The sequence below is a fragment of the Oncorhynchus tshawytscha genome, linkage group LG07 (genome assembly GCF_018296145.1).
Source record: "Oncorhynchus tshawytscha isolate Ot180627B linkage group LG07, Otsh_v2.0, whole genome shotgun sequence".
NCBI classification, from domain to species: domain Eukaryota; kingdom Metazoa; phylum Chordata; class Actinopteri; order Salmoniformes; family Salmonidae; genus Oncorhynchus; species Oncorhynchus tshawytscha.
Genome location: NC_056435.1, coordinates 54,218,531 through 54,234,291, shown reverse-complemented (window position 1 = coordinate 54,234,291; position 15,761 = coordinate 54,218,531). Strand labels below are relative to the sequence as shown.

At 42.9% G+C, this 15,761-nt stretch overlaps 1 protein-coding gene across 1 annotated transcript in view; it reads left to right on the top strand.

Annotated features, from left to right (window-relative positions):
- LOC112254840 (testis expressed 264, ER-phagy receptor) overlaps positions 1 to 15,761 on the top strand; it is an 82,408-nt gene that overhangs the window by 20,082 nt on the left and 46,565 nt on the right. Inside the window, exon 2 of the mRNA XM_024427744.2 lies at positions 802 to 1,023. Within this exon, the coding sequence (XP_024283512.1) occupies positions 802 to 1,023 (222 nt within the window). The remainder of the gene's footprint in view (positions 1 to 801; positions 1,024 to 15,761) is intronic.

Below are 15,761 nucleotides of genomic sequence, written 5' to 3'. Positions count from 1 at the left end.
ATCAGAAATAGAGGAAGTAGTAAAAACAAACAAAATATAACTATTGTAAAATAGATTGTCTGTAAAATGTGTATAATATGAATAAACTGAAGGTAGAAGCCTAAGTGTTATTGTTTATTAGTTTACTCCAATTGGAGTATGTGGACAGGTGTCTTTTATTCAGGTAACGAGTTCAAACAGGTGCAGTAAATACAGGTAATGAGTGGAGAACAGGAGGGGTTCTTAAAGAAAAACTAACAGGTCTGTGAGAGCCGAATTTCTTACTGGTTGGTAGGTGATCAAATACTTATGTCATGCAATAAAATGCTAATTAAATACTTAAAAATCATACAATGTGATTTTCTGGATTTTTGTTTTAGATTCCGTCTCTCACAGTTGAAGTGTACATATGATAAAAATTGCAGACCTCTACATGCTTTGTAAGTAGGAAAACCTGCAAAATCGGCAGCGTATCAAATACTTGTTCTCCCCACTGTAGGTATGTGTATGTATATATGTGTATATGGATATATATATATTTACCCCAAAAATATATACAGGATTGGAAATGATGCAGACATTTACATTGATGGAAGCAACAATCTTTCTGCAATATTAAGCTGATTCACCCCTAAAGATTTTTTTTTACATGATTGCTGTATGAACACCACAAATAGGCAACAGCCCAATAGAAACTAAAGCAATCACATTAAATGCAAACAGACTGTTGTCACATCAGATTGTTCATTTCCGCCTCACAGTGAGATTTAACCTTTTGCTGACAAGACTCTCTCTCCCGTCCTTCCTTCCTTTTTTCTCTAGGTGATAGGAGAGAAGTGTCGCTGTGCGGTGGGTAGTGTCCTGAGTGAGGGCGATACTAAGCCCAGTGAGGAGCTCCAACAGCTCTATGAGAAGTTTGGTTTCCGGGTCTTCAGCTTCCCAGAGGTCACTCACGTGGTCAGCGCCTCCTTTCCCCACAGGACACCCCTGTCAATCTTCTTTGGGGTGCAGAGAGTCTACCCCCAGCTGGAGAGCTACATCAAGGTAATAATATACAGTATGAACGACTGCCTTCTGTTTTCTCCTCTGCCTCTCACCCCTTTATCCATGGTCTCCTTTATTCGTCCCTATCCATACTTATCTATCTTATCTCTGTCCTGTCCTATACCCTAAGAACCATCCACTCCCTAGGCCAAGTCCTGCATGTTTACTCCAGCCCTTAGCCCAACACCCCATCCCTCCCTTGTATCCACTGACCCAGTACAGCAGCAGGCCTGGGGTTGCTGGGAAAGTGAGTCATTGCGGAGTCTGAGCTGTGTGTTTCTCAAGGGTTAATTAGGTAGCATTCTGGTACAGGTGGCATCACCATGGGCTGCCAGCAATGTGTGTGTGTGTGTGTGTGTATGTGTGTGCGCGTGCAAGTGAATGTCTGCCTCCCCTGCCACATTCCCTGGCTGGCGATGCCATCTGCCCTGGACCTGACGCTGCTAAAGTCTGGCCAGCGTCACTCAGTGGCACTTGACCCATTTGTATAAGTTGCTTTGGACAAATGATTTTCGTTACATCGAAGGAACATTACGTTTTGTCTTTCATTGCATGGTTCCCAGGTACAGGGCTTAAACAATCGTAACCGTCCGATACAGTCTTGTGCCAGTTGCCTCTCTACTTCCTAGACCTATACCATCTGCCTTCTGTCTTGGGGATTTACAAATGACTATTCAACTTTAGCTCCTTGCATTGGTACTTTATGAGGCTGGGGGTGTCTCAAATATGTGCCCGTTCAACTCTCTTCAGTCTTATGTTGCAAGATCTGAAATAGTGTTTTTACATTGGATAACAGACTGTGGAACAATGGGAAAGTACATCTGGTTTGAATGTTGATTAACATGTAACCCCACTTTTGCAAAACTAGCCCCTTAATGTTTTGTTCCACCAACTGGAGAGTTCTTCTTTGTCTACACCCATTCAGCATCGTTCAAAACTCTCAACTTCTTCCTTGACAACAATACTGTTGATAGCCGTTTCTTCCCCATCACCCTCATCAGAAGACTACAGTGTCTGGTTCAATGAAAATGTTCTTAAATCAGGGATTTCCTCATTTTCAGAGTCAGAGAGAGTCAGCATGGCACGATCGTCCTCCAGAAAGTACTTTTTCCCACTGGTCTTTGTTGATAGCGCCTGCTTAATTCAGGGAAGCAATGTTGTTGAGAGCAGTAGCAACACTTTTGCAGTTCTCAATGGCCACTATATCTTTCAAAAAATCTGTGGTAGCAAGGGTTTTCTACACATACTGAGCAGCTCATGTTATAGACAAAATCATGCTACATGGCATGTCCAGCCCATCCATTATCTCATCCAGTCATGGCTAGAGGGAAGGTTCCTGTCTTTTTTTCTGTGGCTAAACCAACTAGGCTCGTAATTTAACAATTTTATTTGTATTTACAGATTGCATACAAGTTTGTTATTAAGGCACATGAAAGTTCACATGTTCCAGAATGCATTTCTGCCAAAAAACATTCAAACACTCTCCAGTGAAGTAGTGACAAGCGACATACACCTAGCTTCCTGAAACGGGTCACATATGATTGCTGTCTATTTAATCCTCGGTCTATGTGTCATGGTACAGTTCCCAGTTTTAGTGCTAAACCAGTCTTTTACTGGGTTTTTAAAAATATTGAATTTGTTCTACTGAGTGGGTGAAAGGTGAGCTCTGAGTGTTGGAAAATGTTGAGGGAAGCAGAAAAATCTAGGCTAGTAGTAGGTGTGAGTGATTGTGTTTATTTGCGTGAGTTGGTGTGTGTATTGTGTGCGAAACTCATTTTGATGAATGAGTTCATGTCCATTTATAACCCCTAGTGACAGTGGGTGTTTGCAGTAGCGGTCTAAGGAAGATAGATTCCTAAAGTGTATTCACTTATTGTGACATTTTTTTATTATAAATGTTTCCTATCCACCTCATGAACTAGGCCTACATATGTTGGTGAGAGAATGGAATTCACTTTCATTTCAATGTATTATTCAATGTAAAATGTTTATTTGGGTATTTAACATTCCTATCCATCATGCTTGCACAGTGTCTCTCCTTACTGCTTTTTTTCTGAAGGCATTTTGTATCTGTCCTCCCCCTCTCATTTTAAACACAGTGATTAATTTTAAACACAGTGATTCGCTATGTGAGCTGTATCAGACTCTGAATGTATGTAGTCTCTCGTGGAAGCTCCGCATGCTCAGATCTCTGGGGAGTTATCCTCCCAGTTGCATAGGGAGCATCTCTCTCTCTGTTTCTCTCTCTCTGTGTGTGTGTGACACATTCTGGTGACATTAGACTCCCTAGACCCTACCAGAATGACTTCTCATAAAAGCATGATTTTGATGTTCTTACCCTCAGTCCTTAACCTTATCATATAAAATGTGTCATGATAAGAAAACAGCATTCAGTTATACCCATTGATTTGCACTTAGGTGTTAGAATCTGTGTGGACTTACTCAGCAGAAGCTGTGGGGAAACATCATTATGAAAGACAGCTTTTCTGTCTCCACTGACTCTCTCGGCTGTGTAGCAAGTTCATTTTGTATCTGGGCGTGGTTGTAAGATAATGAGAATCTCCCGTAGTTTTTTTGGGTTCTGCACTCTACCCTTTTCTCTTAAAAAAAAAAAAATCCAGACATGATTAGTTTAATTCAAGTGTTCTGCCTTTTCTCTTATTTATCTTTCTTTACCGGTGATAGGCTACAATATTCAAAGTTATATTTTTAAGAGCCTCTTGAAAACCAAACATTGCATAAAAACCTTGTTACATACATTTTATTTGATGGATTATCCATGAAAACAATTTGGCCTTGATTCTGAATCATAATATGAACTTAGACTATATCTGCATAAATCTACACATGAGTAAATTGATGTCAAGTGGCAGAGCGTATTGTGTGGCCAACCACTGATGTTCTGTGTGCTTCTTCACGCACACTTTGTTAGATTTTTTATTTTGTTCAAGATGCAAGGGGATCCTCATGGCAATGAATCAAAACACAATGTAGTGAGTGAACATCAACTACTGGAGCGGGAGAATGGTCATGGAGTGAAACACTTGTCCTGCTAACGTTTTATTCATGAGTAATGAATGTGTAGTAAACAACACTGCAACATATAATGCCCTGTGGCGTTTGACCATGCCACGTAAACACACACACACACACAGAGAGTATAGCCCCTTTTTTAAACTACTCCCATTCATATGTAAGTTCACAGCCTGTCACGGAAAGCAGCCCAGCACCCTCTGTACTTATTACATGCTCCTCCATATCAAATCTATGCACCCTGGGCCCAATCCAATATCCACACTGCCACGAGTCACGACCATCTCTCATTCTGCCGCCGTTACGCTGACCACCTGTCTGCTTCTAGCTCCTCTGTCTGTGTGTGTGTGCGCAGTGTTTCCCCTAGGATTTCTTTCAGCAGCAGTGGCAAAGGTAGCAGGAGGGGGGGGTTAGGTGCATGACCTGGAGGTGATTTTGTTTGTCGAAAGACTGAAAAGGTCACTTCTGGTGACTTTTTAAAAATACATTCTACTCCAAAATGCATTAAAAGTAAACGATGTTGATGCCATCTGAAATAGAACTGATGCGTGCCACTGCACTGTAGGGAGATGATGTGGAGCAAGTGGTGGTTGTACACTCCTCGCTCTCATTTGTGCCACTGCTCGCTCTGTGTGCTACAAATATACACTACTGTTCAAAAGTTTGGGGTCACTTAGAAATGTCCTTGTTTTTGAAAGAGAAGGACATTTTTTGGCCGTTACAATAACATCAAATTGATCAGAAATGCAGTGTAGACATTGTTAATTTTGTAAATGACTATTGTAGCTGGAAACGGCAGATTTTTTTATGAAATATCTTCATAGGCGAACAGAGGCCCATTATCAGCAACCATCACTCCTGTGATCCAATGGCACATTGTGTTAGCTAATCCAAGTTTATCATTTTGAAAGGCTAATTGTTCATTAGAAGACCCTTTTTCAATTATGTTATAACAGCTGAAAACTGTGGTGCTGATTTAAGAAGCAATAAAACTGGCCTTCTTTATACTAGTTGAGTATCTGGAGCGTCAGCATGTGTGGGTTCAATTACAGGCTCAAAATGGCCAGAAACAAAGTCCTTCCTTCTGAAACTCTTCAGTCTATTCTTGTTCAGAGAAATGTGAGAAATTGCCAAGAAACTGAAGATCTGGTACAGCGCTGTGTACTACTCCCTTCACAGAACATTGCAAACTGTCTCTATCCAGAATCGAAAGAGGAGTGGGAGGCCCCGGTGCACAATTGAGCAAGTACATTAGTGTGTCTAGTTTGAGAAACAGATGCCTCACAAGTCCTCAACTGGCAGCTTCAACAGTACCCGCAAAACACCAGTCTCAATGTCAAATGTGAAGAGGCGACTCCGGGATGCTGGCCTTCTAGCCAGAGTTCCTATGTCCCCTGTCTGTGTTATTTTTGCCTGTCTTAATCTTTTGTTTTTATTGGCCAGTTTGAGATATGGCTTTTTCTTTGCAACTCTGCCTAGAAGGCCAGCATCCCGGAGTCGCCTCTTTACTGTTAACGTTGAGACTGGTGAGGGAGGAGGATGTCTTCCCTGTAAAGCACAGCGTTGAGATTGCCTGCAATGACAACAAGAAAGGCCTCTTTAGTGTCCTAAGTTTTCATAACTGTGACCTTAATTGTCTACCATCTGTAAACTGTTAGTGTCTTAACGACAGTTCCACAGGTGCATGTTCATTTATTGTTTATGGTTCATTGAACAAGCATGGGAAACAGTGTGTTAACCCTTTACAATGAAGATCTGTGAAGTTATTTGGATTTTTACAAATTATCTTTGAAAGACAGCGTCCTGATAAAGGGCCGTTTACTTTTTTGCTGATTTTGTGTGTGTGTGTGTGTGCGTGCGTGCCACTGATGGGTCCTGTGAGGTGCTGCTCTTATGTGATCTTCTTCATTTTTGATGGCTCCCCTGCCCTCTGCAACCCGTGTGTGTGTGTGTGTGTGCCCTCCACTGGCTTCCATCACAACTGTAAAGAGTGTCTGGGGACTTGGGGATTGGGGTCTGACTGCGCTGTGTGTGTGCACGCAGCAACAGCCAGAGGTTGTGCCATGCCGAGGCCTAGCGTGGCCCATCCATCCCCCAGTGATGTTAATATGATTATCCATTATTACTGATGTCGTCTTCCAGCATTAGGGCTTTATTGTTAGACATCAGGTCTCTCTCCCAGGAGTGTACTTCCAGTGCAGACTCTTAACAGTGGAAGGAAGCAGACAAGTCCACTAGTCCAGTGCAACGCCTGGCCAGGCCTTATATACAATGGCCACATCTGTTGAACCTTACACCACATTTTCTGTCCGCACAATAACATTTTCTCTGTTTGAATGTCCACACACTAGCATACTATTCAGAATGAAGCAATGTCTTAGCTAGGCATTGTAAGTGGTCTGGTAGTACGGAGATTTGAACATAGCCAATGTCTCTTATCTCTGTCTATTTACAGGCTATTTCATTATAATCTGTGTCGTGGAAATTTCCTCTATTTACCGAATCATGGGAGCAAACCACACACACAAGTCAGAGTTAGTTATCAAAGTCCATCTTTAATTATATAAGCTCTATAGCATTTTGACTTCAGTATCTCTAATGAAAGGTTGAGAGTCCCCCACAACGGCAAAATGGGATCCTTTATAGCAAAGATACACAGGATAAAACAGCATCGGCATAATTCATTGTTCAGCTTTGTCTCCTCTCTCAAACTCAGAACCATAAACCAATCCTCCAAATCAACAGGCATATATCAAATTGTCATTTAGATACAACCAACTCTAAATACAACCAAACCTGGAAAAGCTCACGGAGAGGAGAGTGAGGCTATAGGTTAAGATAAAAGGGAGCATGAAAATGATTCCAGACACTGCCACCCTCCTTTTCCCACTAGAAAAAGGTAGGGAGTAAAAGATATGTTTACACATGATGACACATTGACCTCTCCCCTCTCTGCGGCCCATGCAACTTAGTCTCGACATAGAACAGATAACTGCAACCCCGCCACAGTATTATACAAAAATACCATTCTGATGAGAAGTAACTTATACACATTTGATGAATATAAAACATAGTACAAATGTTACCAACAAATTCTGAATCTTCCACGACATCTGCCATTCAATATTCCTATTCACAATCTGTCAGAAAACTCCAAGTGGGTGTGATGGGCTGGCTGGGCTGTAGCCTACTTCATACAAATGCCTCATACTCCTGCACATCAACTCGGTACTGCTATTCCCTGTATATAGCCATGTTATTTTTATTTGTTGCTTTGTAATCTTTATCTTCAACTCTGCATTGTTGGTAAAGGACCCGAAAGTAAGCATGTCACTGTTAGTCTACACCTGTTATTAATTAAGCATGTGACAAATAATATTTGATTTGATCAAATCAAATGTATTTATATAGCCCTTTGTACATCAGCTGATATCTCAAAGTGCTGTACAGAAACACAGCCTAAAACCCCCAAACAGCAAGCAATGCAGGTGTAGAAGCACGGTGGCTAGGAAAAACTCCCTAGAAAGGCCAAAACCCAGGAAGAAACCTAGAGAGAAACCAGGCTATGAGGGGTGGCCAGTCCTCTTCTGGCTGTGCCGGGTGGAGATTATAACAGAACATGGCCAACATGTTCAAATGTTCATAAATGACCAGCATGGTCAAATAATAATAATCACAGTAGTTGTCGAGGGTGCAGCAAGTCAGCACCTCAGGAGTAAGTGTAAATTGGCTTTTCATAGCCGATCATTAAGAGTATCTCTACCACTCCTGCTGTCTCCTGAGAGTTGAAAACAGCAGGTCTGGGACAGGAAGCACATCCGGTGAACAGGTCAGGATTCCATAGCCGAAGGCAGAACAGTTGAAACTGGAGCAGCAGCACGGCCAGGTGGATTGGGGACAGCAAGGAGTCATCATGCCAGGTAGTCCTGAGGCATGGTCCTAGGGCTCAGGTCCTCCGAGAGAGAAAGAAAGAGAGAATTAGAGAGAGCATGCATAAATTCACACAGGACACCGGATAAGACAGGAGAAGTACTCCAGATATAACAAACTGACCCTAGCCCCCCGACACAAACTATTGCAGCATAAATACTGGAGGCTGAGACAGGAGGGGTCAGGAGACACTGTGGCCCCATCTGATGATACCCCCGAACAGGGCCAAACAGGAAGAATATAACCCCACCCACTTTGCCAAAGCACAGCCCCCACACCACTAGAGGGATATCTTCAACCACCAACTTACCATCCTGAAACAAGGCCGAGTATAGCCCACAAAGATTTTCGCCACGGCACAACCCATGGGGGCGCCAACCCAGACAGGAAGATCACATCAGTGACTCAACCTACTCAAGTGACGCACCCCTCCTAGGGACGGCATGAAAGAGCACCAGTAAGCCAGTGACGCCTGTAATAGGGTTAGAGGCAGAGAATTCCAGTGGAAAGCGGCCAGGCAGAGACAGCAAGGGCGGTTCTTTGCTCCAGAGCCATTCCGTTCAACTTCACACTCCTGGGCCAGACTACACTCAATCATATGATCCACTGAAGAGATTAGTCTTCAGTAAAGACTTAAAGGTTGAGACTGAGTCTGCGTCTCTCACATGAGTAGGCAGACCATTCCATAAAAATTGAGCTCTATAGGAGAAAACCCTGCCTCCTGCTGTTTGCTTAGAAATTCTAGGGAAAATTAGGAGGCCTGCGTCTTGTGACCGTAGCGTACGTGTAGGTATGTACGGCAGGACCAAATCAGAGAGATAGGTAGGAGCAAGCCCATGTAATGCTTTGTAGGTTAGCAGTAATACATTGAAATCAGCCCTTGCCTTAACAGGAAGCCAGTGTAGGGAGGCTAGCACTGGAGTAATATGATCAAATTTTGGGGTTCTAGTCAGGATTCTAGCAGCCATATTTAGCACTAACTGTGCTTTATCCGGGTAGCCGGAAAGTAGAGCATTGCAGTTGTCTAACCTAGAAGTAACAAAACCATGGATTAATTTTTCTGCATCATTTTTGTACAGAAGGTTTCAGATTTTTGCAATGTTACGTAGATGGAAAAAAGCTGTCCTTGAAACAGTCTTGATATGTTCGTCAAAAGAGAGATCTGGGTCCAGAGTAACGCAGAGGTCCTTCACAGTTTTATTTGAGACGACTGTACAACCATTAAGATTAATTGTCAGATTCAACAGAAGATCTCTTTGTTTCTTGGGACCTAAAACAAGCATCTCTGTTTTGTCCGAGTTTACAAGTAGAAAGTTTGCAGCCTTCCACTTCCTTATGTCTGAAACACAGACTTCTAGCGAGGGCAATTTTGGGGCTTCACCATGTTTCATTGAAATGTACAGCTGTGTGTCATCCGCTGTCGTGACGTTGTATTAGTTAATGTGAGGACTGTTGCTCATCGAATGATTACAAGTTTCTAATTGCGTGATTAACTGAATCAAGCAATTATTAACTTATTAACCTGGGGCACCATGGGAAAACTAGTTTTTATTGAGTTTCTATTTCCCTAATTAACTCAAAGAATATCAGAATACTGATTTTACAACAGCTGCTAATTAACCAATTACCAATCTCGTTCTGAACGTCGTATAGCCCGGGAATCTTCACGACCCGGGTCTCACCAATGAGTTCGTATCACACCAATCTTAGTTGAATATTTATTTACTAAAAAGCTAAAATTATGAAAAAAGGTACACATAGATAAAACACATTATAGGCTATTGATTAGAACTTAGTATAACGGGCCAACACACTATGGCGCGTGTTACCCAAAAGGAGGATTTCAAAGAGAGAGAGAAAAAAGAAAGTACAAGAGAGAAATATACATTTGGGAGAATTTGTCAGCTATGCTATTCTAACCCTAGCCTTGCCCCAAACTGCCGCTCTTATGGGTCAGAATATAATGATGTAATTACGTGGGGATGATCTCCGAGGATTCTCTGCGTGGACCATTCAAGGGACCGTTCAGCTGCTCGATGACGCACTGCTCCGGGCGCACCTCTCTGATCGTACTCCCGATGTCAGTGTCCCTTTGGCTTAGAGGTCTGTTCCCTCACCCTTGCTCTGGAAGGGGTCTTCTGAGGACAGGCAGCTCTGTAGCTCAGAGCTCACAGCATAGGAATGAAACCCTTTAGATACCACGATTTGCTGGGATTGGATGCTAAGGGTGTCCGGCTTGAATTCACCCGCTTAGAAACAGCTACTCATCCGTAGCTTGGATAGAAAAGGATTTATTTGTCTTCAAACTTGTGTTGCGTTCTGGGTTCGTTGACTTTTTAGACATTGGCTGCAGCTTGGGTCACGTAGTCTTCTATGGAAATTCTTTACTCACAGGTTTTATACCCTTGGGTCAGAAGTGGGTGTAACCGCCTTTAGGGCAATTCTCTGGGCGTACCAAGTTAAGAGAGCAAGGTCTAGATTTGACTTAAATCCAAAACATTCTCTTTGATTTAGATATTTTCCATACAACGTACAATGTATAAACATCAAACATATACTAGGAAAACTCTTCACGTTACAATGTTTTCGTAATCTATTAACCCTTAATAACAAAACAAAAATGACATACATTTTCATATTCCATCTATCGTCATGACCACCATTGTGGCTGACGGAAACCATTGTTCCAAAGTCCCTTTATTTCATGTTTAATGTTCTGAGGCTGGTTCTCCATAGTAGGACAAAGGAATTTGTCTGTGGCCTGAGATTTACCAGGGGCGTGAGGGGTCATAAAACCCCCACATCTTCAAACCCCTAGATCTCTCCTCCTCTGTTGGGGTTGAGAGATAATAGGTAGGGGTGTGGTCTCCTGTAACCTGACCTGGTCAGGACAGTCATGACACTGCATAGCAGTGAAAGTTAACATTAGGTTTTTGAATGACACAGGTAAAATATATAGTGAAAACAATAGTGGTCCTAAAACGGAATCTTGAGGAACACCGAAATTTACAGTTGATTTGTCAGAGGACAAACCATTCACAGAGACAAACTGATGTCTTTCCTACAGATAAGAACTAAACCAGGCCAGAACTTGTCCGTGTAGACCAATTTGGGTTTCCAATCTCTACAAAATAATGTGGTGATCGATGGTATCAAAAGCAGCACTAAGGTCTAGGAGCACAAGAACAGATGCAGAGCCTCGGTCTGATGTTATTAAATGGTCATTTACCACCTTCACAGGTGCAGTCCCAGTGCTATGATGGGGTCTAAAACCAGACTGAAGCATTTCGTATACATTGTTTGTCTTCAGGAAGGCAGTACCCCCATAGAGACTGCTGCACAACAGCTTTTTCTAACAGCTTTTTCTAGTTTTGAGAGGAATGGAAGATCTGATATAGGCCGATTTAGTTTTTTAAAATATTTTCTGGGTCAAGGTTTGGTTTTTTTCAAGAGAGGCTTTATTACTGCCACTTTTAGTGAGTTTGGTTCACATCTGTTGGATAGAGAGCCATTTATTATGTTCAACATAGGAGGGCCAAGCACATGAAGCAGCTCTTTCAGTAGTTTAGTTGGAATAGGGTCCAGTATGCAGCTTGAAGGTTTAGAGGCCATGATTATTTTCATAATTGTGTCAATCCTAGGTCCTGGCAGAGTTGTGCAGACTCAGGACAACTGAGCTTTGAAGGAATACGCAGATTTAAAGAGGAGTCTGTAATTTGTTTTCTAATAATAATGATCTTTTCCTCAAAGAAGTTCATGAATTTATTACTGCTGAAGTGAAAGCCATCCTCACTTGGGGAATGCTGCTTTTTAATTAGCTTTACAACAGTATCAAAATTAATTTAGGATTGTTCTTATTTTCCTCAATTAAGTTGGAAAAATAGGATGATCGAGCAGCAGTGAGGGCTCTTCGATACTGCACGGTGGTGTCTTTCCAAGCTAGTCGGAAGCTTGCTTCAGGTATTTTCTGTATACTAGGGAGCTAGTTTCTTTTGAGAAATGTTTTTAGGGGTGCAACTGCATCTAGGGTATTGCGCAAGTTTAAATTGAGTTCCTCAGTTAGGTGGTTAACTGATTTTTGTCCTCTGACGTCCTTGGGTAGGCAGAGGGAGTCTGGAAGGGCATCAAGGAATCTTTGACAGTGAGTAGGTCCAGAGACATGTTGGACAAAACCCACTGAATCGATGATGGCTCCGAAAGCCTTTTGGAGTGGGTCTGTGGACTTTTCCACGTGAATATTAAAGTCACCAAAAATGTGAATATTATCTGCTATGACTACAAGGTCCGATAGGAATTCAGTGAACTCAATGAGGAACGCTGTATATGGCCCAGGAGGCCTGTAAACAGTAGCTATAAAAAGTGATTGAGTAGGCTGCATATATTTCATGACTAGAAGCTCAAAAGACAAACGTCATTTTTTTTTTGTAAATTGAAATTTGCTATGGTAAATGTTAGCAACACCTCCGCCTTTGCGGGATGCACGGGGGATATGGTCACTAGTGTAACCTGGAGGTGAGGCCTCATTTAACACAGTAAATTCATCAGGCTTAAGCCACGTTTCAGTCAGGCCAATCACATCAAGATTATGATCAGTGATTAGTTCATTGACTATAACTGCCTTTGTCGTGAGGGATCCAACATTAAGTAGCCCTATTTTGAGATGTGAGGTATCACGATCTCTTTCAATAATGGTAGGATTGGAGGAGGTCTTTATCCTAGTGAGATTGCTAAGGCGAACACTGCCATGTTTAGTTTTGCCCAACCTAGGTCGAGGCACAGACACAGTCTCAATGGGGATAGCTGAGCTGACTACACTGACTGTGCTAGTGGCAGACACCACTAAGCTGGCAGGCTGGCTAACCGCCTGCTGCCTGGCCTGCACCCTATTTCATTGTGGAGCTAGAGGAGTTAGAGCCCTGTCTATGTTGGTAGATAAGATGAGAGCACCCCTCCAGCTAGGATGGAGTCCGTCACTCCTCAGCAGGCCAGGCTTGGTCCTGTTTTTAATTTTTTATATTTTTTATTTCACCTTTATTTAACCAGGTAGGCTAGTTGAGAACAAGTTCTCATTTGCAACTGCGACCTGGCCAAGATAAAGCATAGCATTGTGAACAGACAACCACACAGAGTTACACATGGAGTAAACAATAAACAAGTCAATAACAGTAGAAAAAAATTATCTATATACATTGTGTGCAAAAGGCATGAAGAGGTAGGCAATAAATAGGCCATAGGAGTGAATAATTACAATTTAGCAGATTAACACTGGAGTGGTAAATGATCAGATGAACATGTTCAGGTAGAGATACTGGTGTGCAAAAGAGCAGAAAAGTAAATAAAATAAAAACAGTATGGGGATGAGGTAGGTAAATTAGGTGGGCTATATACCGATGGACTATGTACAGCTGCAGCGATCGGTTAGCTGCTCAGATAGCAGATGTTTAAAGTTGGTGAGGGAGATAAAAGTCTCCAACTTCAAAGATTTTTGCAATTCGTTCCAGTCGTAGGCAGCAGAGAACTGGAAGGAAAGGCGGCCAAATGAGGTTTTGGCTTTAGGGATGATCAGTGAGATACACCTGCTGGAGCGCGTGCTACGGGTGGGTGTTGCCATCGTGACCAGTGAACTGAGATAAGGCAGAGCTTTACCTAGCATGGACTTGTAGATGGCCTGGAGCCAGTGGGTCTGGTGATGAACATGTAGCGAGGGCCAGCCGACTAGAGCATACAGGTCGCAGTGGTGGGTGGTATAAGGTGTTTTAGTAACAAAACGGATGGCACTGTGATAACCTGCATCCAGTTTGCTGAGTAGAGTATTGGAAGCTATTTTGTAGATGATATCACCGAAGTCGAGGATCGGTAGGATAGTCAGTTTTACAAGGGTATGTTTGGCAGCGTGAGTGAAGGAGGCTTTGTTGCGAAATAGGAAGCTGGTTCTAGATTACATTTTGGATTGGAGATGTTTATTATGGGTCTGAAAAGAGAGTTTACAGTCTAACCAGACACCTAGGTATTTGTAGTTGTCCACATATTTTAAGTCAGAACCGTCCAGAGTAGTGATGCTAGTCGGGCGGGTGGGTGCGGGCATCGATCGGTTGAAGAGCATGCATTTAGTTTTACTGCCATTTAAGAGCAGTTGGAGGCCACGGAAGGAGTGTTGTATGGCATTGAAGCTCGTTTGGAGGTTTGTTAACACAGTGTCCAAAGAAGGGCCAGATGTATACAGAATGGTGTCGTCTGCGTAGAGGTGGATCAAGGAATCACCTGCAGCAAGAGCGACATCGTTGATATTTACAGAAAAAAGAGTCTGCCCTAGAATTAAACCCTGTGGTACCCCCATAGAGACTGCCAGAGGTCCGGACAACAGGCCCTCCAATTTGACATACTGAACTCTATCTGAGTAGTTGGTGAATCAGGCGAGGCAGTCATTTGAGAAACCGTTGTGTCTGCCTATTAAGTATATGGTGATTGACAGTCGAAAGCCTTGACCAGGTCGATGAAGACGGCTGCACAGTACTGTCTTTTATTGATGGCGGTTATGATATCGTTTAGTACCTTAGTATGGCTGAGGTGCACCTGTGACCGGCTCAGGAACCGGATTGCACAGCGGAGAAGGTACGGTGGGATTTGAAATGATCAGTGATCTGTTTTTTTAACTTGGCTCTCGAAGACTTTAGAGATGGCCGCCTCACTTCGCGTTCCTAGGAAACTATGCAGTTTTTTTTGTTTTTTTTGACGTGTTATTTCTTACATTGGTACCCCAGGTCTCTTAGGTTTCATTACATACAGTCGGGAAGAACTACTGAATATAAGAGCAACGTCAACTCACCATCAGTACGACCAGGAATATGACTTTCCCGAAGCGGATCCTGTGTTCTGCCTTTCACCCAGGACAATGGAATGGATCCCAGCCTGCGACCCAAAACAACGACTTCGTAAAAGAGGGAAACAAAGCGGTCTTCTGGTCAGGCTCCCGAGATGGGCACATCGCGCACCACTCCCTAGCATACTTCTCGCCAATGTCCAGTCTCTTGACAACAAGGTTGATGAAATCCGAGCAAGGGTAGCATTCCAGAGGGACATCAGAGACTGTAACGTTCTTTGCTTCACGGAAACATGGCTCACTCGAGAGACGCTAACGGAATCGGTGCAGCCAGCTGGTTTCTCCACGCATCGCGCCGACAGAAACAAACATCTTTCTGGTAAGAAGAGGGGCGGGGCGTATGCCTTATGGTTAATGAGACTTGGTGTGGTCACAACAACATACAGGAACTCCAGTCCTTCTGTTCACCTGATTTAGAATTCCTCACAATCAAATGCCGACCGCATTATCTAGCAAGGGAATTCTCTTCGATTATAATCACAGCCGTATATATTCCCCCCCAAGCAGACACATCGATGGCTCTGAACGAACTTTATTTGACTCTTTGCAAACTGGAAACCACATATCCTGAGGCTGCATTCATTGTAGCTGGGGATTTTAACAAGGCTAATCTGAAAACAAAACTCCCTAAATTGTATCAGCATATCGATTGCGCAACCAGGGCTGGTAAAACCTTCGATCATTGCTATTCTAACTTCTGTGACGCATATAAGGCCCTCCCCCGCCCTCCTTTCGGAAAAGCTGACCACAACTCCATTTTGTTGTTCCCTGTCTACAGACAGAAGCTAAAACAAGAAGCTCCCGCGCTGAGGTCTGTTCAACGCTGGTCCGACCAATCTGATTAACGCTCCAAGACTGCTTCCATCACGTGGACTGGGATATGTTCCGCATTGCG